The 25352-nt window shown below is 46.4% G+C and overlaps 1 protein-coding gene across 1 annotated transcript in view; it reads left to right on the top strand.

Annotated features, from left to right (window-relative positions):
* Positions 1-20108, top strand: part of PRKCH (protein kinase C eta) — a 121057-nt gene extending 100949 nt beyond the window's left edge. The window contains exons 11-14 of the mRNA XM_069018503.1: positions 231-369; positions 1293-1481; positions 17525-17668; positions 19104-20108. Of these exons, the coding sequence (XP_068874604.1) occupies positions 231-369; positions 1293-1481; positions 17525-17668; positions 19104-19250 (619 nt within the window). The 3' untranslated portion in view covers positions 19251-20108. The remainder of the gene's footprint in view (positions 1-230; positions 370-1292; positions 1482-17524; positions 17669-19103) is intronic.
* The last annotated feature ends 5244 nt before the right edge of the window (positions 20109-25352 follow it).

The following is a 25352-nucleotide window of genomic DNA, read 5'->3' as shown; positions in this document are numbered from 1 at the left end:
CTGCATTAAATGCCATTCAGCAGAATGACACTTCTTCCTTTCTTCCTCCTTCCCCTTTGTGAGATGAAGCAGAAAAAAAAAACCAACCCTCCTGAATGACTTTTGTTTATTTTTTTATGTTGATGAGGCTTGTCCAGGTTGCAGGTTGAGCTTCTGAGGCCTGGGATGCTGCCTGCATCTGTGTGGGGCTGCTCCAAGCGCGCAGTGACTCTGAATGATTCTCATTGCAGGGACTTGAAGCTGGACAACGTGCTGCTGGACTATGAGGGGCACTGCAAGCTGGCAGACTTTGGAATGTGCAAGGAGGGCATTCACGATGGCAGCACCACGGCCACCTTCTGTGGCACACCAGACTACATTGCTCCAGAGGTACAGGAAACCTTTCTTTGGTCAGGAGAACTTGGTCACAATATGAAAAGTGTAGGTTAGCTTTGGAACAGCCAGTGACTTTGGCTATGCTTTATGTGATTGCTGAGCTCAAGGTTTCCTCCTTAGGTGTATTGTCAGCCCCTTGTGAAGTAAAGCATGAGTAAATCTTCAGGCTGCTGTATGCACTGATGTAAGCTTTCATTTTTCTTTAGAAAATGTGAGGTGAAAAACAGAAATACAGCTGCAAAAAGCTTGAGAGGCACATACAGATGCTGTTCCAGCTTGATTTGAAGGAGATTGAATTCTCCTTCGTTATTCAGTTCCTTTTTCTACCTCCTCACACTCCCTGTCATTCCCCAATCTCACTACAAAATTAATAAACACCTCTATAAGGAACAGCTGCCCTCCAGATGCTTCCACATGTTCTGACAGGGCTTCACATCCTTCAACACAATTGAATTCCTGTCTGTGGTTGATGTTTGCACCATTCTCCCACACTCACACTGCTTCCCCTTTCCAGCTGAAAGCCTTGCTGTTGGAGCCAGGTAGGTGTTTTCTTCCCAAGGGTGAGGAGGAAGGAAGGTCAGCTCACACACGTGGCTGCTCTGCCACGTCTGAGGCTCAGGCAGTTTTGCTGGAGTGCCCCTTCTCCTCCAGCTCAGCCCCAGCATCATTCTAAGAGCTTGTTCCCCAGGTGACCCAGCCAAGCTAATTCAGTCCTTGTTTAATGCATCTGATGTGCCTTTGTGCTGATCTGGGGGTTCCCAGAGTGAGATCACTTTATGTTCCGGGATAGCAGCCTAACAGAGAGCACTGTTAGGGCATAGCAAGAACTTCTGCGTTAATGTTTCCAAATCCTTTTTTCCTGCCCTGCTCAGTTACGCAGCTTCAAGGTTGGTGTTTCTTTCCCATCTGTGCTGCAGATCCTGCAGGAGATGCTGTATGGCCCCGACGTGGACTGGTGGGCCATGGGAGTGCTGCTCTACGAGATGCTGTGTGGCCACGCGCCCTTCGAGGCTGAGAACGAGGACGACCTCTTCGAGGCCATTCTGAATGATGAAGTTGTCTACCCAACGTGGCTCCAGCAGGATGCAGTGGCAATCCTCAAAGCAGTGAGTTCCTTTGGCTGTTTGCTCTCTGTCCTGGCTTTCTCCAGCCTAATTCCAGCAAAAGAGAGCAGGGCCGGGGTGTTGGCACACAGAAATCACAGTTACCCTGACCCTGACCCTCTTCTTATCTTGGATTGAAGGGTAAACAGAAAAAACATCCTGCCGCACTTAGGTGTGTTTGCATGGTTATGGCCTTCATAGGGTTTAGTAGCCAGCTTGGCAAGCAGAGTGTGAGCCTGTCTGTGTGTCTGGGCATTCCCCTGCTTGCTTAATGATTGACAATGTGTGGTCATCACCCAGAACAGAAGCAGCAGGTAAACACAGGGTTTAATCTGTAGCAACCATATGGCCAAGAAGTGAAGGCTTCCTGATAATCCTCCCTGGTAATGCCAACATCCCCCAGGACTGCTGCCTTTCTGCATGCAAAGACAGAGGTTTGAGTTTTGTGTGTTTGGGAGGAAAAACCCTGGGGCTGTACAGCAAAAAGTTTGAGGAGAGCTGTTGCTGGCAAAGCTTTGTCCTTGTCCTGCCGTGTTATCCCTGACTTTTTCCAGGAGTTCTTTTATCCACATGCCTCACATCTTTGCCTGTGACATAGAAATTAAGCTTTGAAGATTTTGAGCTGTGTGTGAGTCTAATGCACTGGAACTGCCTGGCTTTTCTGTAATGAGTCAAAAGGTGATTCTGTGACAAGAGTGTTAAACTACGAATTGGGAGACCTAACTTGGCTGTTCTGCTGCTGACTTCTTCCTGGCACTCATCAAATCATATCTCTAAGAACCTTTTGGAAAGAGAAGGGTCAGCATGTTCCCTTTTCTTGTAAAAGCACTGTGGACAAAGATGTATTTAAGACTGGATACCAGTAAATACTATAGTAATAGAGGATCTAAGAAATAATTGGATAAGGTAATAATTTATAGAAACTCATGGAGCACTGACCCAAAGAAATGGTGTAGTCAGTGATTGGACCATTTAAGGGGAAAAGGAGAGTTTTTAGTAGTAAAAATCTGGAAATTTTCTGCTGAAGGGTTTCTGTTGTATATGACTCAAGCAACTACTTCCTGTAGCTGAAAACACATCTGATAAATTCCACAGAAATCAACTGACAATAAAATCCACTCCTGGAGGAGTAAGAGGAGCTTTGAAATCACAGGTTGTGCTCAGAATTGATTGATTGTCATGCTGGAGGCTCTCTTGGATTTTGGAAATAACTCACTACATATTTAAAAGATAAACATGTGAACTTCAGACTCAATGCAGCTTCTGGAGCAGTGTTCATGTGGTTGGATTGGGCCTCTTAAGTGCCTCTTAAGTACCAATTCCTCTTCTGCAGTGACAAGTGCTAGAGGAGTGTATTTGTTGCAGGTATATTGTGTAATCATGAGATGGAGGTAAAATGAGGTCCTGTAGATGCTTGTCGTAACAGGATCTCAGGGTGTAATAAAATATGATTTGTGTTTTAGCCTCTTGATGAAATGAGTTTTCCTCACTGATAGGGCATCCCAGAAACAGCCAGTGCCAGCTGCAGTCAACCCAGGCTGCTCTAGCTTGTGTTCAGAGGCCAAATTTTAACAGCTTAAGGCCTCTTCTGTGATTAACAGGCAAGGAACATGATGAGGGACACTGGAGAAAGTGGGCCAGAATTGAGGAGGGAGCTGAGAATTTAAATAGAAAGCGACTGAGCATCTCCAAATCACAGTCAGCTCAGTAACTGCTGGTTCCTTGCCTGGAAGAGAGTCTCCTCTCCAGCCCCTCTGCTTGTCTGCTGTATTGTGTGTTGCTGATGACACACAAATGAAAGCAGCAGTGCCTCTCTGAAATGCACGTGCACTGCTCATGAGAAGCACTACGCTGTGTCTGCTCTGGGAAAAAGGCTGAAACTGGGGGCATTCACCAGGGGTCTTGTGATTAATTAGTGGGAAGTTAACAACTGAAATACTTACTTGGACCTTCCTTACAGTTCCTTGGTGTTTCTGCTCCCTGAGTGGCTGCTACTTGGAGGTGATTTTTGCGTCTTACTTCTGCAGCTTCACAGTAGCTGCTTTTGGGCCCAAGAGCTGTTCACTGGAAGAGCTCCTTCTTTGCTCATTTCTTTCTTATGCTGAGTTTTTAGGGGCATTAGAGCATGTTGGCTTTCATGGGAAGGAAACATCCTGTCCTGAGATTGTCTGGGGTCCTAGATTAATATGGAAACCACACACACTTTGATTTATTCTGAATGATAACAAATGTTATCACTGCTGAGGTATTATATTTGCAGTGCACTGATAATGTTTGGTCAGTATTCTTAGATGTTGGTATAACAGAATGGTAAACCACTTTATTTTAAGGAAGACAGCAGATTTTCTATCTGCTAAATATGTAGATTTTCTTTTACACATACTTCTGATGCTAATATTTGTCTTAGATGCAGTTATGACTAAATGAGCATCTTCTAATTGCTATTTTTTTTTCTCCAACAAAACATGCAGTTGAGCTCTCTGATTTAATGCTGTGATGGTGCTTTCTAACCATGATGCTAAGAGCTCTGGAAAATGCTACTGCAGTGACATAAATGATTATAAGTAATTACGTGGCACAGGGAAGCCTGTGGAAGATCAGGGAATTAAACCTCGGTTCTCTTGTATTGCAGGCTAAGGCCTTAATAGCCTTAATAACTGGATTAGCCCCTCACTGAAAGTTCTGGCCTCTAACCTTGAACAGACTAGTGAGAATTCACTGAGTTTGAATGGTACAAAGCTCTGAAATGAAAATCAAATTCTTCTGCTAGGAAGGTGCACTTAGGTTTAGGTGCTTAGAGATGCCCTGCAGATATATCTAGGTTTAGAAAGCACGTGATCCATTTGCCTTTGTGAAGAGCTTCATTTTAAACAAGGATAGTAAGTTTTAGGACTCATTTCACAGATGCTGTTGCCTTGTTTTGCTTTCATTTTGTGTAATTGCATTTCACCAACTTCCCCCCATCAGAAACCACACGATTTCTGAAGATTGCACCCTGTTCATCTTTGCAGTTTCTTGATAATAACAAAACTACGTTGTTAGGACCTCGTTTACGTCACTGGGTGTTCCTGGAGGGTTTGTGAGCACTGGTACCAAGGAAAACAAAACTAACCTCAGTGTCCTGGGACTTTGGATAGAATTGAAAGCAGAAGTATTTGTGCTGCAGAAAAAAAGTTTTAATCTGTTTCCCTTTCTAATTGTTTTTGTCCTTGAAATTTCCCCTGAAGAGCTGCGGAGGGAGTAGGACAGATCAGCAGGGTTTGATGGAGTCAGCACTCCCAGAGAGGAGGAAAGTTGAACATCTCACTTGTGTACCCTGCCCTGTCTGAATGTGTTGCTGGGGAATTCAGGTACTGATGCTTCAAGTCAGGAGGAGAGGACTCAAACTGAGGTCTCCTCTGCTTGTGTGAACAAGTCAAACTGGGCATGGGTTTGCTTGTGGGAATAATAAAAGTGCAGGAGAGGAGAATTGGTGCTGAATGGATTCAGACCACTTCAGCTTATTCTAAACATAAGTTTTGCTTTGATTTTAATTCCTAAAGGAAAAGGATTTCTCGATCGCCCTACCTGAATGCAGTTACAAGGAGTTCATGGCAGAGGAGCTATTGGGTTTGTCAAATGTCAAATTGTGTGTGTCAAATAAATTCCTTCAAATACTCCTTGCCATCAGCTGACAGAGCAGTCGCCAGGGTCTGATGATGGAGAAGCTGTGAGGGAGAAACAGTGTGAGTGTGCAGAGAGCAGAGACTGCTGCACCAGATCTCTTACAGGGAGAGTGCAGCTAGAGATTACTTTGTTACAGCATATCAATATTCTGAATTTGTTAATTGTCACCAGTAAAAGGTGCTGGAACAGAGAGGGGAGCTTTCCAGGCAGCCTGAAGCTTTGGGATTCATCTGAGTGAACTGCAAAATGAAATACAATCCTCTTGTTTCCCATAAGCGGGGTGGGGTTTTGGCAGCGTGTTTCACTCACTTCGTGCATAGCTTTCTCAGATGCAATTCAGCCACGCTGCCTTGCTCACAGGCAGCTTAGTCTGAGGGGAGAATGGAGAGACACAGTGAAAATCAGGTCTCAGAAGTCGATGGTGTAATGGGAAGCAAATTCCCAGGGAAAGCTGCAGGGATTTTCCTTTCCGAGTGTGGTTTCGGATGAGGAGAGAAGGGCTAAGCCTACTGAGCTGCTCCATGGGCTGGTGATCTCAAGTAGCAATGCTTGGCCCAAAGGCTTGGAAATTTGGATGAGCAATTGCAGCTTTGATGTTTTCACCCTCAGAGCCTGGTAACAGCAGGGGCTGGAAAGCAGCATCTCCCTAGGGAATTGTTAATACTGCTCTGCCTTCTGCATGCTGGATTTCCAAACTCCTGTCACAGCTGAGTTTGCTGAAGCCAACGATGTCTCTTGGCATTTTTATGTTAACCCCCAGTCTTAATGAGAGCTCTGAAACACTTCTGGCCTAGCTGAAATGCTCCTTCCAAAAGTGAGGCTTAGGCAGCTTTGCCTGTAGCTTTATATTTTGGGGACACAAATGAGACTAAAGCCTGTTCTTCCTCCAGCTGGTTAAAGACATGCATTTTTAAAAAACACTACTAGAGTTAAGAGAGTGGGCAGAAGTGGTTATATCCGCCTCCAAGTGGTTTTTGTGTGAAAAATAAACACCAGACAAGAAAAGGGGAAGGTGCACAGGAGATTGGCTGTGGTTTCAGCACTGTGCTCTTTCTTAACACAGGTGGAACAGCACTGGGGAGTCCAAATGCCCCTGGATTAGTGTGAAGAATGAGAGGGATGGAAAAGTGAGGAAGCTTGGCTGAGGGCAAGCATGAGAAAAATTGCATCAGCACTACAGTGCCAAGGATGCAAAAGAAAAACTTGAAGATGATTTGTTTTTGTAGAGAACAGCAGCCTGGGAGTGACTCAAAAGGCAAATGGTCTGGTTGAGTGAACTCTCTCCTGCTTTGTGTCACTGACTTCCTTTCCCCCCTCCAGATACCACTGAGACTTTGTTCTTGCAGAATTGTGTAAAATCCCCTTTGCACTGTCAGGTTAACTCAAGGGGCTGTCCTGTCTGGGAGTGGTGCTTCAGACTCAGCTGCTGCAATAATGGTGCTCTGTGTGTCAGTAGGAGCTGGGTCCTGCTCTAATGACCTGTGTTTTATGGACTTGTTTCTGGCTGTCAGACCACAAGGTGAGGGCACTGGGATTTCCTGTGTGTACCCCTGTGCATACATAGAAATAAGTTTGGTGGAAGTTAGGAAATGTGTACGTGGATGGTTTTCTTCTTCCCTGATTTGCAGCTGATACTAGGTGAGGAAAAACTGTATTTGAAGGGTAACTTCCTCTGTCCTTCCTTGTGGTGAAAAGTTTTTCCCATCATTCTTCAGGAATCCTAAGCGATGATAAAGTGAGATAAATTTTAATACTATGTTTGTGTGTGTGAGTTGAATCCAGGACTCCCTGGGGAGTACAAGTCATCATTCCAAGTCATCAGAAAGAAATACTGAGGAGCTTCTCATGTCCCACGTGAGTAGCGCACAGGGCAGTCCAGTTTGGCTGGAGGCAGGATAACAGCTCCAGCAGAACCTTTGGAGATTCAGGCTGGGAAGGCCCTTACTGTAATGGGCTGAGAAGAAAGAAGATTGGAGAGATCACAGAATGGTTTGGGTTGGAAGGGACTTTAAACACCATCCAGTTCCAACCCCCTGCCATGGGCAGGGACACGAGACCAGGTTGCTCCAAGCCCCATCCAGCGTGGCCTTGAACACTTCCACGGATCATTCACAGCTTCTCTGGGCAATCTCTGCCAGTGCCTCACCACCCCATAGTCAGTAATTTCTTCCTTATATCTAGTCTATATCTGTCCTCTCAGTTTAAAACTGTTCCCCTTGTTCCTATCTGCCTGTGTAAAAAGTCCCTCTCCCTCTTTTTTATAAGCTCCTTTTAAGTACTGGAAGTGCCCATGTACAGATACAAAAGAAAATTCCCTAGGACACTTCATCCAGGGCTCACTAAGGGAGAGAAGCAAAGTGAGCACTTAGCTGTGCTGGGGGAGGAGTGAACTGCCCACCCTAAGGGTGCCACCAGGAGTGCCCAAACCCTTGGTGAGGACCCCTTCTTTTCAGAAAGGCTTTGTGGATGGTGAATTCTCTGAGCTGAACCAGACTGGCCCCACCACTGTGGGCAAATTGAAAATGCCTTTAATGAGAAGAGGAGGCAAAGGGATGTAGTTTTTACCTCAGAAAGACTTTGAGGCAGATTTTTTCATGTAATCAAAACAAACAGTCTGCTGTGACAGAGGAGCTGAGAGGAAAAGGATGTTTCCAAACTGCTGACAAGAATGTCTGAGTTCAGGAGAGGTGTGGATGGTCCCAGCTGCCTACTCACTGCAGCTGCTTGCCCCTGACATCAGCAGGCTGGTGAGGTCCTCTGGACTTCGGAGAAGTTTATTCTGTTCATACTCTGCAGTTGCTTGGGGTCTAACACCGCTAGATATGGGGAGGTCAGAAGTAGCTGTCACCAGCTCAGATACCACAGGGGTGTCTGCATCCTCCGTCAGCACACCATGCTTTGTAACATATGTGCTTTCTGCTGCCTTCATGCCTCACCTTTTCCCTAAGTCCTGGGCAGTCAGTTTGGCCACTGTGCAAACTAGACCAAACCCCCTGTGTTTGTGCTTCCCAGCCCTCTCCTGAGCACCTCCAAGGAGTGAAAAGAGACAGCCAGATGCTGATGGTGCCCTTGTGTCACTCTGCACAAGGCTTGTCTCTCCTTTGCACTTGTATCCTGCAGATCTGGGCCAGGTTCTTTCTTTCCAAGTGACAGAAAAAGGCAGATAATCTGTTTCGCATTCAGTGCTGGAACAGCCAGAATGAACTTGTTTCTGAATGAACCAGATGTATTTTTTAGGCAAAGTTCAAAAGGAAAAGGGACAGCACGATGGTGACCCACTGAAATCAAAGAGGGAGCTGGATGAGCTCATTGCTTCATCCTCAGAGCTGAGGAGCCTGCTAACAAAGGCAGATATTAAAAGTGCCTTCAAATATGCCAGTAAATTATTCTCCTTGGCATCTCTTCAGAGTTGGCAGTCTCCATAAATTCTCTTGCACCATTTGATTAAGCCTTGGCTTTCAGCATGAGGCTGATATTTGAATCTCTCTGTGAAGCTCCGTGCTGGATCTGTGTACACATTTTTCCTTAATTTTATTTTTCAGAAATGCTTTCATCTTGCATTTCCTGGTTGGCTCCACAGCCACTGCTGCAAAAGCAGGACTTTGGAGCCTGTTGTTTCCCAGCTGGGGAGGAGTTCTGCAGTTTTAAATGATCTTTTGCCTAGACAGTTTCTGCCATAAACACACACCGTGGTGAGGTGACAGGGCTGTGCCCCACCACAGGTGGCCTTCTTACCTCTTCTGCCTGAGCTTGCACATCCATATCTGTAACCTGCTCTTATTTTTTCCCTTCTAATTCTCAAACAGCAAACGGCTTTCCCCAGTGATTTTAATCTCTTCTGTTGATTGATCACACCTCTTTCTCAAGTGCTTCTCTTCCCCACAGTGATAGTCCCATGCTTCTGAATAATTCACTCTGAAAGAAAACTACAGACATCTGTATAGAGCTTGCCAAGGCCAAATTCATCCTGAAGTAGTCATTAGGTCTTCCACCATTCCCTTTCCAACAGGCTGAAATTAGCTTCTCGTTGAAGTCTGCAGTGTGCAAGCTCAGATTTACTTCAGAAAAAGCTCCTAAACCAGCCTATTGTAACGTTGTGAGTCATCCTCCTCTTTCCTGCCAGGGATGGGGGAAAATGAAGGTTTATTCCTTGTGCCAGCATTGTCTTCCCTGTCTTTTTTTCCTCCTTGCTCCCTGGTGCTCAGGAGGGAGTGATTCCCATGTCCAAGCCTAAGACTTGTGGTGCAGGCTCCTTCCTCAGCTCTGCCACAGCTACACTGATATAACAGACCCACAAAAGGGGTTTGGTGAGGTCCATTAAAATCCAGTCTTGGGGAAAAGCCCAAGGATTCATTTAAGAACCTGGGTGTCCATCCTGCATTTGGGAATGATTGCTGGATGATGAGGCCAGCTCTGGCTGTGCAGCCACTGGCAGAGGGGGCCAGTCCATCTAACTGGGAGGTCTTCACACTGTGATAGAGGTAACAAAACTCTGACTGACTGAGCTGTTCAGGGCTTTAGGTCTTACTTGTCCCTCCAACTTTGAACTTTATGACATGCTGTGTCTTTTCAGGAACTTTAAAATGAAAAGAATTGAAATACAACCAGGACTACAAAAAAAAGCTCCTTTGATGTATTTTTTTTTTTCTGAATTGGCCTCTACAGGTTTGTCCAGGGCACTTTAGTTGCCTTTGTACTTGACCCTATGTAAATAGACCACCCAGGGTTGTGTAACAGATTCCCAGCTCCTCTTGACAGGACTATCAGAAAAGGATTAATTGTCTTCCCCTGTAACCCAAGGGAGATTTTACTCCTGCTTAAAACAAGAGCAGGATCACACTCCCAGTCTGTTAGTAAGTGTGATGCTCATTCTTTCTTCATGTTTGTGCTACTCTGATTGATGTATTGATTTAGTAATGGATCTGCATATCCTCATGTTGTACCTATAGCCTGACTGTGGTAATTGAAAACCAGCAGCAGGATTTTGATACTGTCTGAGCAGCTCCTGCAGCTGGTGACCCATGTGGGAACTGGGGACAACTCCTCAGTCCTGAAAGCACAGCTTTCTGGGGTGTCATCCTGACTAAAACCTGTGTCAAATATTCCATATATCTAAAGACTAAAGTTAATTTCTGCTTATTATTGCTTATTACAGGAGTACCAAAAGCAGAAGCATCAAAAATCACTAGTTATCCTCAAGGGCCAATGCACTTGATAGATACTTTTTATTCTACATTAGTGTTGATGAGTTAGTTGCTGGTGAGTGGGGAGAGGCAAGGAAACAGGTAAATTTTAGCACAGCAAGGAAGTTTGTAGCTATTCAGACAGCATTTCTTTGTGGTAGTCAGCAAAGTCTCATCAGTTTACACCACTGGGAGATTTGGAGCCAGATGTGTCTGTCCCACATGGGAGTTGCTCTGTCCACCTGGGTTTATTTTGCTAGTCTGTCCACCTTGGTTTATTTTGCTATTCTCTTGCTCAGCACTGTTTGCAATCCAGTTAATCCTTCTTGTTCCCTCGAGCTCTGTCTGGGCAGCATCGAGCGGCCGTTTCTGCACCAGGGGAAAGCGAGATCAAATTTATCTGCTTAATGCCCACTGCACTGACATTTTGTCCTTCTTGCCTGGGGCTGGCACACTGGACATGTGACTGTCAGGCTTATTGTTGCAGTCTTCTGGCTTTTAGGGAGCTGGTCTAAAGACTTATTTTTACCTCCCTTCCCCTTTTTATCTGGAAAAGGAGATAACACATATTTCACACTCTCTTTTCCTCCTCTTCCCCCTCCTTAAAATGCTTTCAGGGCAGTCTTGTACTTCTGAACCCTGGCACTGTGCTTGCTGGACCTTCTCTGCACTGAGGGATTTCACCTGCTCCCAGTTTTGTGTAGCCAGGACTGACCACAGGACTGTGGGGTCACATCTTGGCTCAGCACCATGATAAACTGCACTGGTAGGAATCAGGGCTTTCAGCAATTGATGCTTCTGTGTGCAAGAGAGGAGCAGAAACACCATATGGCCTCTGATGGCTGCAGTCAGAACAAATCCCCAGAGTGAAACAGAGGTGCCACGGTGACTCCAGTGCTGCTCTCAGCAGCACAGTGCTCAGGGAAGGCCAAGAGGATTCCAGCTTCCAAGTGCATGGCTCACACCCACAACCAGGCACTGGCTGAGCTGCCCTAAGTACAGGGACTTCATGGGACGGCTCTCTGACCACAGCATTTAGTGAAACTGGGCTGTGCTGCCTCCCTCACCCCCTGTAACCCACTCCTCTGTCTAAGCCCTGGATTGCTCTTGCATGGGGAAATGAGGCATCTTTGTGAGCATCACCTGGCCGGACTGGGGTGGAGGCTGATGGAAGCTTTGCCCATCAGTGAAAGACAATTCTGACTCAAAATGAACAGCATTTTATTAAAAAAAAATAAATTCCTGGCTTCCAGTCATTAAAAATACTACAGGCATTAACAGACAGAGCCATAGAACCATCTTTCTTCTCCTTTGTTTGAGGGCTAATGGCACCTCAGACCGTGGGTTTGTTTGCCTTACATAATAGGCAGCCAAACTGTTTTCAGCAACTACAGCATTCAGTCTAGAGATACATGGAGGGAAGCCTTAATTAGAGTAATTGCTCTATTTATATAATGATTCCCTTTTGTCTGAGATCAAATGGATGTTTGAGAAATCTTATTTCCTTTCCAGTTAATTTCTGCCCTGTTAGTTTAGCTCATGAATCTTAATGAAGAGAAGCACCTTGGGTATCTCCTGATCTCCTGCTCTCCCTCATTACTGGAGGGGAGGCTGTGGGGTGTTAATCTCCTGTGCTGCTGCTGCTGCTGCTCCTCTTTACTTTGATAGCAACATGGGAGAAGCACCAATAGGTGAATTTTAAAACCATGAACAGGGAAATCTTCCATTCCTTTAACAGTTTGACTTGACTAGTACACTGCCACAATCTGAGCAGGGGGCCCTGTGAGGCACGTGGTGAGAGGTGACACTGAGGTACTGCCATCCTATCTGTGACAGGCTGTCCTTGGGCTCCTGGCAAAGTAAAATGATGAATTTTCCTTGGTCTCTGTTTCCTGCCTGTATGATTGGGAATATCCTCACTGTCTGCTCAGTGCTTGTGTTTGAAAGATGAGCTGCTGGGACACAGCACAGCTTTCTCTTATAGGGTAAATACACCAGAGTCCTGGGGGGAACTGGTGTGTCTAAAATGTTGTTTAGTACAAAAAAGAATGATTTCTTCCTTTTCCAGATGGTTGACAATGTGAAGGGACTTCCTGAGCAGAAAGTTGCATTTCTCTTCCTGAAGTACTTCTGTGACAAAATTGAGCCTTGTTAATGTTTTCCTAGAATGTCATGCAATCTCACATAATCTGTGGTATTACTCATGAAATTAATTTTCCTGATGCAAATACACATGCGTCAGTTACATAAAACCAATCAGGGATTCCAGTATTGAGAAAGGTGACTTGTAATTCAAGGAAATTAATGCAAGGAAACGGCTGGTTTGTGCAAACATCCCTGCAGTGACTCCCAGGCCGTTAGACCGATTTGCAGACTCAGCCTCGTGAGACAGAAGTTGCAATGCTGCATGTGAGCAGCACTGGAAGAGTCCACTACAGCCTTGCTCTGTGTACCAGGAGTCCTGGAGCCCTTCCCAGCGTGGTCTAAGCTGTGGGTGAAGGGGAGCACCGGCACAGATCCCCTCACCTGCTGCAGGCTGAGCTCCCAGGGCTGACGCAGATTTTCCCCAATGGTTGGCACTGCTACTGCAGCATTTTCTCCTTGTAGCTTCACGGGCCCTCTGTGGACTAATCCCCAGCTTTTAATTTCTTGTCATGGCTTGCTGCATTTTGTCTCAGTAAAGGTTTTCAAATGATCTCATGAAGTCATGGTTTTGGCTCATGCCAGCTGCTGGTTTTGGCTGTGATGCTGCTGGGAGGGTTAGTTGAGGTCAGGGAGAGCCTTGCTCCAGTTTGCTGCTCAGCAAACTGGTGTAGCCCAAAGGATCCCAGTCTGAGGATGCTCCCAAGGGGCTCGTTACCCTGGGAATGGGATAATTTCCCATGGCTGGTTGTGGTCACAGATCAAGGGCTTGACAACTTGGTTCAGGTTTGAGCTTGATAGTGTTGCTATTGGTTTTGCTGGGAGGCATCTTGGATTTGGGTTTCTTTTTGCTCAGGAATATCTCTGGTTTGCCTTGTTGTTACTGTTAAATTTTTTTCTTTGTGTTTCTTTATTTCTTCATCTGTGTGCCAGAGACTGAGGTTTCTGCTGCATTCATGGTTATTGTGGAAAATTAGAGACACTCAATTAAACATTAGGAGATGACATCTTTGCATTAAAAACTTTCTGCTGAACATCTCTCATCACCTGCATTGGAGGGTTGTCCTTGGAAGGACATTGAGCGCTATCAAACCTGTGAAGCAAGTGTCAAACCCTGGCCTTCCCGGGAATGCCAGGAACAGCCAACACTTTGTAAGACATTTTCCAGCTGTTTCTGAGTGCAGCCACAGGGATCATGAGGAAGAGGAGCTACACTTCTGAAAACCCTTTTGCTGTGTGTGCAGAGGGCTGTGTCTGTGTAATCTGGGCACTTTATCCCTCCTGCTGCACAAGAGCCTCTCACATGGTCAGGACAGGGGTATGGGCTATAAATGCTCATTGCAGAGATGGAGGCTGAGCTTGTAATTAAGTTTTTCAGAAATCTTGAGCTCTTTGCTTTGCTGGAAGTGCCGTCAGACAGCAGAGGCAGCACAAGATGGGGCTGCCAGATGCTGCCCTGCTGCAGCAGAGAAATGTCAGTGCTACCTCAGGCAGGGAGGAAGCAGGATTCATGGGTTTTGGAGCCTTTGAGAGGTCATTGGAGTCTTTTGGGTTTTCCTGCCTACTGGGCAACATAAACTGAAAATTCATCCCTTTCTGTGTCAGTGCAATAATTTCTGGTGAATTCAAATAGTGTTTGAGAGGCTTTGCTATGCATTTTAGTGGAAGCGGGCTTCAAAAATTTCATTCTGTCATTTTATTTACCTCTTACAGCAAAGCAGGCAGCTATTCCAGTGCAGAACATCAGTGCTGTCTCTGTTGGAGTCATCATTTGCATTCCTGCTTTTCAGCCCAGATAAAGGCTGGAGCCTCTTCCAAGACAAACACACCCCCTTCACCAGGCTGTGACAGACCTGCCACCTCCAAAATTCACCAGGTGATTTTATGTGAGGGAGGAGCAGCCATGACCAGCCTGTGGTTTTCCATCACAGCCCCTGGGTCCAGAGGTGTGTGTGCATCCACAGGCTGAGCAACCTGCCTTGGAGCTGCACTACCCAGAGTACAGGGCTGTGTTTCACATGCCACATTGCTCAGAGCCCCATCCAGCCTGACCTTGAGTTCTTCCAGGGGTGAGGCATTCTCTGGGCAACCTGTGCCACATTTTTGCTGAAGCAGACCAGTGTGAATTTGACTGCCATGGAAGGGGAGCCTCTTCATGTAGTCTTGATAGTCTTGCTAGAGTGCATGGTCTGTAATTTTCTTTCAAGGTCCTGCTAGCCCGTGCTGGGTGCTTCCAGTACCTGGGAAATAGGTTTAGAGAATCCTCTCCAGAGTGGTTTATGGTGCTGTGCGGTCACTGCAGCCCCTTGTGCTTCACAGCCCTGTTTCTACAGAGCCAGAGAGGCAGCAGCACTGAGCATAGGTCAGCTCATTCCTGTTGGAGGCAAGGAATAATTCAGAGAGGTTTTATGGAAGCCCGGCATCAGTTTCAGCAGCCAACCGGGGAGTGTGCTCCAGCAGTGGATGAATTTGAATCCTTCACTCTCCTCCTGCCTCCTTTAGGCACTCATTGTGGGGTAGATGGTGCCTAGTTACCCAGCTGAGGTTTCCCAATCTCTGCATCCAATGGACAAACCAGAGCTGGCTGCTTGAATTTGAACAGTTTTGGTTTGAATGGTGTTTTACTTTCTCAGACCTCGAAACAGCCGACCTTAAGGGATGGTCTTTGCCTAATTCTTATGGTCCTAACAAAAAGGGTGTTTTAAGCAGCCAGGAATGAATTTATGTTGGCTCTTGACTTGTTGCATTGGATGCCTTTGCTTGGTGCAGTTTTGGCATCACATGGAATAAATCAAGCAAATAGGAATGTAAACACACTTTTATATCCCAGGGCTCTGAACTGGTCTGGAAATGGGCAGTTGGGTTCAGGTTTTGGTCTTATATGGTTGGGCATGAATGAAGACCCAAGCAAAGTGTATTGCCAGTCCTTTTCAGAGTTTATTTACTTTCATGATTATTTTTTCCCTTTCCACATTTAACAGAAGGTTGCTGGTGTAATGGAGGTGGTGGTGGGGCAGGAGCCAGGAGACATGTAGTGTATTCCCAGATCTTTTCTCCATTTTTTTCTTGTCTTTTTGGAATGTTTTGGTCTATACCACTCCCAGCACCAGAGCTCTGGTCTTGTTTGAGCTTTCTAGGTGTTCCAGCAATGCAAATAAGAGGTAGTGAGGTGCAGATATCCATCTATGGGGACAAAGAATGAATTTCTAGACAAAGACAGGGCTGCCAGGAGGTTTCTGATCTGTTTTGCAAAACAAAGAAGCCTAGTTTAAGACTTGCAAAAGCTTGTCTGAGCCAGGTCTCTCAGAGATTTTGGCTTGACCCATTACTTGTTTGGAAACCAAGCTGTGTCTGGGGATTGCTATCCCACAGAAATGTTGGGGCATTCTCTTGGGAAACAAATTGTGTTGAAGTTCTGCTGGTAGAAAGGGAGGAGAACAGGCTGGAAGGGCTTGAGAGGCACAGAAGTAGTGCTTGTCCTTGGGCCTGACCCTGGAAATGCTGCCTCACCAAGGGCTGAAGAGTCCAGAGGAGAATGGGAAGAGCCCAGCTGAAACATCCACCTCATCTTTGTTCCTGTCCTGGTGACTGTTCGTACAAATCTGGGTGCACTCTGCAGCTCTTTCTACTGATGTTTTGGGTGGAATGCTGGAAAATGGTCCTCAGAGGGCTCAGGGGGTTAGGGTGGAGCTGGGGGGTTTGTGCTGATGCCAGCAGTGTCTGGGGTCCTGCAAGGTGTCAGCTAAAGATGCCCCATCTGCTTTGGCCCTGAAGCCCCCTCAGAATGGGGTGTTGGGGAGAATTCTATAAATCAGGCAGTCATCTTTCTCCTCCCCACCTTCTCTCTAGATGGGGAATGACTAGACCTTTTATCCACTTGTCCTAGGAGAGTTTGTACCTTGTGAAAGGCTCCTGCAGTCAGAATGAAGTTGGTCTCTTCATTTCCCCATTTCTGAGATGCAGCAGACTTGGCCATTCCTGAAACAGTGACTGATTGTCTGGTTTGGCTGGTTCAGCTGTTTGCTAAACATAATGCTCTTTCATCTTCCAGGAAATCGTCTGGACACCTCCACCGGAGTGCAGCTTGCTTTATGCTGCTGTTTCAATAGGCAAATAAAAGCAGCTATTTTCCCAGTTTAAACATAACCTGATTTCTCCAGTGAGTTGGAAATACTCGAGGCGAGGGGAAAGATTGTTTATTACTGAATTTTCAAGAACTGTAATACTAAATTAACAAGCCAGCCAGCTCTTTTCCTTCCTGGGGAAACGATTCTCCTCCTCCTCCTCTTAAAGAATATCCACAGCACTCCATCATTTTTATCAGGACCTAAAGGGCACCCACCAGGGCCCTCTCACACCATCTGTGTGATGTATGGCTTTCCTCATTGCTCCCTGGCAGGGCAGGGCACTTTGGCTTAGGTTTGAGATTTCTTTTTGCTGGCTGCAGAATAAAAATGTTACAAAATTAAATCCTTTATTGGTGTTTCAGCAGTGAGAGGGGAGATGGTCACCTGTCTGCTCGCATCAGCTCAGGGTCGGGGTGCTCCAAAAGCCAGCGCCTTGCCCGTTTCCCTGTGTTTCCTGAGATGACAGGAAGGAAAGCGTAGGCATCTGGCAGTACTTCAGCAGGGAGAGGTTTAGGAAAAAGGCACAGCTCAGGACTGACTCCAGGCCAAAGCCTGGCTGGCTGCTGGGCGGCATTTGAGAGCAAGCTCATACTCCTGAGAAATTAATACAGAAACAAATAATGACGAAACCCACTGGGCAACATTTGTAATGTTGCAAATTATGCAAGTCAACTTTCTTTTCCTACTGTGGTAATCAAGGATTTCACCAAAATGCTAAAGGACCAGGGAGAAATACACCCTGACTTCTCCCTCTGGGGAGTGAGTCAAGTTCCTTGCATGCGGTTCCATTACAAGGAGCTTGAGAAGTCTGGCCAGCAACTGGGTTCAACAGGAAAGCTGAGGACAAGCTTTTGTGTGGTTGCTAATGGGTCCCTCTCCCATGGCCGTGCCGGATGGGAGGGAACAAACAGCCCTTTCTGTTTTGCAGTTCATGACAAAGAACCCCACGATGCGGCTGGGCAGCCCCGGGCTGGGCGGCGAGAGCGCGATCCTGCGGCACCCCTACTTCAAAGAGCTGGACTGGGACCTGCTGAACCAGCGGCAGATGGAGCCCCCCTTCAGGCCCCGCATTGTACGTGGGGAGGAGGGTGGAGGGAAGGGATCCCTGGGGGTTTTTTTCCTCTTTTTGGCTCTATTAGCAGATTTATTCCCGTGAGACAGGAAAGAGGTGAAGGAAGGGAATTGAGGCCTCTGGCCCTGGCTTGGCTGCTGGTTGGCCACCTGGTGAGCCACCTCTTTTCCTCTCCATGCTGGATTTTCAGAGGCAGCTCTGTGAAATGATGCAGATTTGTAAAAGCAACTGCAGCAGGTTAGGCACTGAAGTACCCTTTGCCTTGCCCCGAAGGTAAAACAGGGTAAGTAATCCTCATCCTGCTCACTCCACCTACCCATTCACAGCAGGGCTGGCTCTCCCCTGTCCCTCTGTGTCTGTTCAGCACCCAGCACAGTGCTCCCTGCTCAGGCCACTGTCAGTGAGTACTTTTAAATGTCAGAGAGGCTGCAGAGGACACGGTGCTGTCCTTGTCCTCAGTAGTGCCACACAGGCCTAAGGATGCTCTGTGAGAGCAGAGTGGTGCTCTCCATGGACAGCCTGTCCTAGGCTGTCTTTGTGGCTTCCTTGTCTTTCAAATTATTGCCTGGAATGGCTTGTCTCATGCTGTGGTCATTCTGCAAGCTCTCAGTGGCAATGGTCCACCCAGTCCTGCTCCATGACCACTGGGTGCAGGACCAGGTACTTGGGGAAGGTGTGACAGCTCAAAAGCAGAATCTTGAGTTGCTCCTTTGCCTGAATCAAAGGCTGAGGGAGCCTGCTCAGTCTGCCGTGAGCTGGGCAGGATCAGGCAATGTTGGACTTCAGTGTCAATAAATTTTATTGACCTCAATGTCAATAAAATATCTTGCTCTGTGTGCAGGAAAAACATGTCTCATGAAAATGTGCCACAAGCCCAGTTTGTGTGTGTGTGCATTCTAAATAGCCCCACTCTGTGGCACACAGCAAGGAATCCAGCACCTGGAGGCCAGCCATTTGTCTTCCCACGGCCCAGTAATTCAGCATTGTGCAAGTTTAATGGCTGGCACAAAGAGGAGTGTCCTCCACCTCCTCCCCAAAACCCAGCTGAGACACTCTGCAGATAAGGAGGGACTGTGTGGAGTCAGCCACTTGGGAACACAGCTGATAACTGCACGGGGTCTGTGCTGCCACTTGAGGGAAGGGACTTATTTATGTGCCCTGCCCTGCCATGTCTGGCCAGAGAAGCCCCCAGAGTTGCTGTTAGTGAAATCTGAGAGGGGGTTCCTTGTCAGAAACCTGTAGAGGCTGGAAAAGGCTTTGTTCTGTAAGAGGCTCTGTGGGGGCAGCTGCTCCCAGTCCAAGCCCAGAAGCAGCTCTCAGTCAGCTCAGCCTGTGTTATGGAAGTGATGGTTCAATGCACTCAGATGCAGAACAAGGATCAAGCAGATGATACATACTTCTGACGTGTCTTTCTTTTGTCTGTTCCATTTGACAGAAATCCAAAGATGACGTGAGCAACTTTGATCCAGATTTTATAAAAGAGGAGCCTATCCTGACTCCCATTGAAGAAGGGATCCTTCCAATGATAAACCAAGATGAATTTAGAAACTTTTCATTCACCAGCCCAGAACTGCAGCAGTAGCTGTGGCTCCAGAGAAAGGTTGTTGAGAGGACTGGGAGGAAATGAAATGAAAACCAAGTTTACCAGTAATTTCATTCTCAAGGAGTAACAGTGCACTGACTTGCACGATACAGCAGCACCACTGTCAATGTTACCTTAATGTGAAATTGGAACCTTCCTGTGTTTGTAGGACTTCTGCAGCTCTTGGATCAAATATTGACAGGGGTGGAACAAACATGATATTGTAAATAGCTGGTGCAGACCGAGCATTGGATGCTGAGCTGGTTGGCTCAGCCTGAATGTCACCACTTGCAGTGGATTTGAGGAGTCAGCGTGAGCATGAAACAAGTGTCTTGCAGCCCTGAGCCTAACAGACTTGTTACAGTGCTGATTGTTTGCATGACTTTTGAGGAGTCCCAGCAGTGTCCAGCTTTTTGGAGACATGATCCAACATCCCGTGGCCTGACTGAACCAGATGTTCCTACTGACTTTATCTGTTTCCTGCAGTATTTATTTCTTTCCAAAGCACAAATGGCTCTCTTTGACACTGTCTGGGTTCCCATGTGAAATATTTCATTGTGCTGACTAGCAGAAGGAAAAAAAAACAAATGCCCTGTGCCCTGCACAGATTCTTCCAAATCAAAGGGAAGTCATGTGCTCGTAGTGTTTTACTGTTTGTGTGTGTTGAAAAGTTTTAGTGTTTGCATTCTGTGAAATGCCTTTTTACATCATGCATCTTCAATGCTCCTTTCTTTGCCTCCCAGCTGTTTTCAACTATAATGTAACTTGTTGTACTGTTTATTTAGGCCCTTTCTATTTAATTATGTTACACAGAGCCCCTTTTGTGGGTTTAGTGCCTCATTAAAATTTTGATCCAAAGTGGTAGCACTTAAATTATTCGTAGTGTTCTTGTGATGGGACCCACAGAGCTGGCAAGCTGCTTGCAAGCAGAGTTGTCAACCAACAAGTAACGGAAAAGGACAACTTTTATCCCATGAGAGTGATAAACCTTATCTAAGATACAGAGTGACTTGGTTTGGTTTGGATTTAAGGGCTCATTACTCACTTTTTATCGGTTGCATCACTTTTTATCGGCACTTTTTATCGGTTGCGTCCTCAAGCTTCTGCCACAGGCAGACTGAGATGATTTTTCAGTGCAGGTTTTAGAACCCAGATACTCTGGGAGATGGTTCTGTGCTTTCCCTGCTCTCCTGGAAGCTGGATGATTTTTCTGTAGCTCCTTGGCACACCTTTGGCCTCCTTGCTGGGCTTGAAGCTGGATGACAGGTTTATAGCCTCTTCCTTGGGCAGATATGAATTGCTGGGGAAGGAAAAGGATTTTTTCCCTCTTGCAAAACTGATGATGTTTGTATAGGGCTCCCCAAAGGCTTTAACTTGAAAGAAGGGTGAGGTGTAGCAGAGAGGGACAACTCTGCACAGACCTTGTCCCACTGCAGCTGTGGGGGTTGTGTAGGGGAGCAGGAGCCTTTGGCATGGAAGTTGCACAGGCACGACCCTCCTAACAGCACAGACCCCCTGGTCTGTACGTGCTCAGCTTCTCCAAGTTAGAGACCCAAGTTAGAAATATGAAATCAAAGGTGAGATCTACTTGCAAGAATTACTCCTTCCCACTCCAGTCCTCTCTACTTGGCTGAGTCACTTCTACCTCTAAAGCATCGCTGAACTGTCGGACAAATGGGGCAGAAGCTCAGTCACGCTTGGACTCCTCTTGCCTTTGTGCTTGTGTGTTACATCAGTTCTCCCTCTTTCTTTCCTGTGTCTCCCCTTCCAGTAAGCACAGCTTCATCCTTTGGTCTCCCTTCCATGGGTACCTTCTGGCCATGTTGCAGCTCATCCCTTTGCTGGTCTGTAGATACCCAGCTCCTCCAAAATGGGGCAAGAGAGGAAGAAAGGTTCTGTTGTATAAGTGGGAGAAAAAGGGCAGATTTCCAGAAAAAATGATCCAAGAACCAGTTGTGCAGGCTGGCTTGAGTTCCTTTCCCGCATAGGAAGAAACAGTAGAGGGATGGATTCATCTGCATGAGGGGCCACTGTGGCACCTTGTTTGCATGTGAATGACGCGGGGTGTTCACCTGACTGGTGCAGACATGACCCAAGGCAATTCCTCACTCCAATTCCCACTCAGTTTTCCTCGGATTACAACTGCAGCAGTGCTTGCTTGGCAAGGGGTAAGTGCAGCTAAGTTGGCCACCAAAAGTGGGAGCCCCAAAACTGTCTGTGAACTTGATGTTGGTGGCTTTTTGACTCCCCCACTGTCAAGGATTGTGAGCAGCCTCTCCTTCCCTGGAGGTCAGTGCTGGAGAACAGTAAGTGGTGCACCCTTTTTTGCCAGCACGGTGGCATCATCCCAGGGTTTCATTGGTTGTGTTATTCTTTGGGACTCTGGAGACCCTATGGAATTGTTCCTGCTGGAGAAGCTACTGCCACAGTGTTGCCTTCAGCATCAAAATGTGATGCCATTTCCATGGCCCCAGGATTTGAGTATTTACATTACTGACAGCATGAAGAATGTGCAGTAGTCACCTTTGGAGATCTTTATTGCTGTGTCAATATCATACTTTTATCAATACCCACCAATATGTCTTCTGAAAACTTGGAGAATGGGAATTAAGTCACCTCTGGAGGTGTCTTGCATTGTGTGTACTGCAAACGAGAAAGCTTGTACATCTCTGGAGGATATAAGATGGTTTTTTGGGGAGCAGGAAAGCTCTCACTGTGGCCAGCTAGTACCTGCTGTGGCCCAGGGCTTGTTGGCTTGATGGGGCAGGGATCAAATGACAAAAGGAGTGTTTTCACCAGCTTCTCTTTTCCTTGATTTTAAGTGACATCAGTGTCACTCCACCCTTCCATCATCCTTGGTGCAAACTCCTGGACAGATCCGTGGTTGTACCTGGAAACCTAAGGTTCTGCTATATAGGAATTTCCTCTATTTTCACAATTTTCACCTGGATCCTGATTTCTAATTTAGGGCAACTCTTCCCCTTCACTGCCTGCCTGGAACTCATATGTCTGTGTAATGCTTTCAGCCACTCAAGTCAGCAGATCTTGAGTCAGCCACATTTGGCCAAGATCCCTGAACTCTCCCATACTTTTTATTAGGAGCTGCCATTTCAAACAACATCAGTTGTGTTCCCTGAGACTCTGTCAGCAGTATGGATGAAGATCAGCTCAATAAAAAGTATCTATGCAATGCCTTTGCTTTGGAAAAAGCTGGATTAGTGTTTACACTGCTATTGAATATGTAAATAAATATTGATTTATTAAAGAAAAAAAAAAGGCAAGCAGGGGTACAAAAAAAAAAGCAAGAGTTTTCCAGGAGCTACCCTTCAGCTCTTTTGGCTTCATTGCTTGCCTCAGTGGGTGCAAGATGGTTTTAGTCTATTAATTTGGTTCTGGCTTCAGAAGTATATTAAGCTGGCTGCTACAAGTTTGTAAGGTTTAAAGCATAAAATGCTTATATTCACTCCAGTGTGAAAACTGGCAATTGAGCAAATTGTAATTAGTTCCCTTTGCACTGCTTTTAGTGCTTGCATGAAAAGAGAAGATCCCTTTGATGTCTGTAAATTTGTGTTCGGTGCAATCCTTTCATTTTCAAAAGGTTCATGGAATCTAGCTATAAAATTCAGTGGCCTACGTCTCCTTCAAGGCCTTTGAAAGTTGAGGGTGAGAAGCAGATGGTCTTGGGATGAAGAGATGAAAATCATCTCACATCTACTCATGCTGGCTGTGCTGCCAAAGACATCATTTTTAATACTGCTGCTTGATAGGCAATGGAAAAAATCTCACAGACTTCCAGTGCCCAAGGGATTTTAAAGTAAAAAATTCAATTTTGACTGCTGGCTGAGGATGCTTTGAATGCGTTCTCAAGGACTGGCGCAGGTTCCTCTCCTTGTGAAGTCCTAAATGGTTTTCAGCAGTAGTTGTTCCCTTGGTGCTGCATGCTCCTTCTACAGAAGCTGCTCTTTCTCCAGTTGGATTTGAGAGAGGCTCCGGTGGCTGTGGTATGGCAGTGGACTTGATCAGCAATGCCCAGAGCCAGGAGCAGTGAAGAGGAAAACATGTCTGGGATCATCTGCTCTGTCCCTTGGCCAGAAAGGAAAGAGCTGTTCACTGCTGCTTGCTCTCCCTCGGTTTGTTCAGCTGCTCAAGCGTGTAGCCAGAAGGTTTCTGCTCCTCCCCAGGGAGACCATTTCACAGCTTTTACAACTCTTCCCGCTAAGTAAATGTCCTGGTATTTGGAAATGACGTGAATGAGATGAAAATCTGTCTTATCATGCCATTAGGATTCTCATTGTAAGCTGCAAGTCAGGGTTTGTATTACTAAATATATACAAGGCTGCCAAACCAAAGCATTCAGAAATGCTGAGTCAGGTTGTCTGAAAATTGCAGCTAACTCAGGAATCAAGAGCTTTCCAAAATAATAAATGTCAAAGTCCTTTTCTTGCTTTTTTTCTTTCTCTTCCTTTTTTTTTTTTTTTAAACGTCTGTATAATGAATATTTTGGATCCTGACTTGCACTTTTCCACATCAATAGGAGCTGGAATGTCGTGCAATTATAATTTTTTTAGATGAAAGCTGAGGTCTGTGAATTGATGTGAAGCCAGGCATTGGAGCATGGAGAAAGATGCCAAACACCAAGAGGTGGGTGATAAAACTGAGCAGGCGTGGGGTTTATGTATTTTTCCATCTCTTCCTGTTGTTTATGTACAGTCACCACAGTGTGGACGCTTGCCTCCTTGTCTCCAAACCCACAGAGCAGGGCATGCAGAAGGCACAGGAGTGAGGAAGGAGAAGAGAGGAAGGCTGGGGAAGGCATTTATGTGTTGTGTAGTCACTGTGTGAAGGGCTTGTCCAGCAGCATTTCTGAACTCGTGCATCAGCCCTTGCACAAGCCTGGCACCTTCTGCATCCCACACTGCCCGTCCTGCCTTCCCCTGGGCACAGCACTCGGCATCATCCCTCAGGCTGCCATGGGTTGGAGGTGTCCTGCTTATGGAGCCAGGCCTGAAGGAAGAGCAGGAGGTCAAAAAGCATGGAGGAAAGGGAGTGCTGTTGGCATTTGGCAACCTTGGCATCTTCTCATGGGAACTTGGGTACAGCCAGTGTCCCAGTGATGTCCATATACATGACTGGCAGCTGAGGGAGAAGGCCAGGCTGTCTCCCCTCTCAGGCCTTTAATAGAAGCTAAAAAAGAGAGGAGACAGGGCAGTGTCTTCATGAAATGGGGTCACAGCTCTGGGTTGTCACTGACAGGATGCACTGTATTTTAGAAGTGCCTCAGGCCACTTGCAGGCAGCAAAGGCATGCAAGAATCATCATCATTTCTGCCCCATCCACGCTGGGGAAGATCCTCCATGAGGGAAGTTTGATCCAGGAAACTTGGGGACCACAGGTCTCAGGGATGGGGGAGTTTGTGTCGTGCAAAAGGCTGCCAGGCAGAATTGCAAAGGAACATCCCCAAACCCTTTCATCCAAAGAAGGAAGCTTAGAATGAGCTTGGGTAAGACAAAGACAAAGCCTTCCCTGTATGGGCTCCCCCAGGTAACGTGTCAGTGTGAAGGTTTTAGCCCTGAAACAGTTCTGACTTGTCCGTGGTGTCCGTTCTGCTCCAGCTCTGAGCTCCCAGAGCTGTTGTTGGCAGCAGGTCTTAGAAAAGTGGAGTTGAGAGACTTTAGCAGTGAGTTCAGGATTGCTCAAAACTGGTGACTCAGTTCCTCCAGTGCCTCCTTCCCCCTCCTTCAAATGAGGGGTTTATTCATCACCTGGTTTCTCATTTCCAACCATTTAATGTGGACTGGGGTCAGGGCCTCAGTTATTCTACAACAGAGATGACTAAAACTGCATTTCTTCTTAAATGGAACCTCACTTGATTCCAGGAACAGGATCTCCAGATCTTCAAACCACTGCAACTTCAACACCACCACTATAACCTCCACATCTGCCAGGAGAAGAACGTTGCAGGAGTTGTTAATGAGCCCTTTTTGGAGACTGGCCAAGGTGTGCTGTAGTTCAGCTGGGAGTGAGAGGCAATTTCATGTATCTTTGTCTTATCTACTGCTAGACCTAGACAGGAAGCAGTTCCAGACCTCCCAGTTATTAGAG

The sequence above is a fragment of the Aphelocoma coerulescens genome, chromosome 5, assembly GCF_041296385.1.
Source record: "Aphelocoma coerulescens isolate FSJ_1873_10779 chromosome 5, UR_Acoe_1.0, whole genome shotgun sequence".
In the NCBI taxonomy this organism is placed as follows: domain Eukaryota; kingdom Metazoa; phylum Chordata; class Aves; order Passeriformes; family Corvidae; genus Aphelocoma; species Aphelocoma coerulescens.
This window is presented reverse-complemented; position numbering and strand designations above follow the sequence as displayed.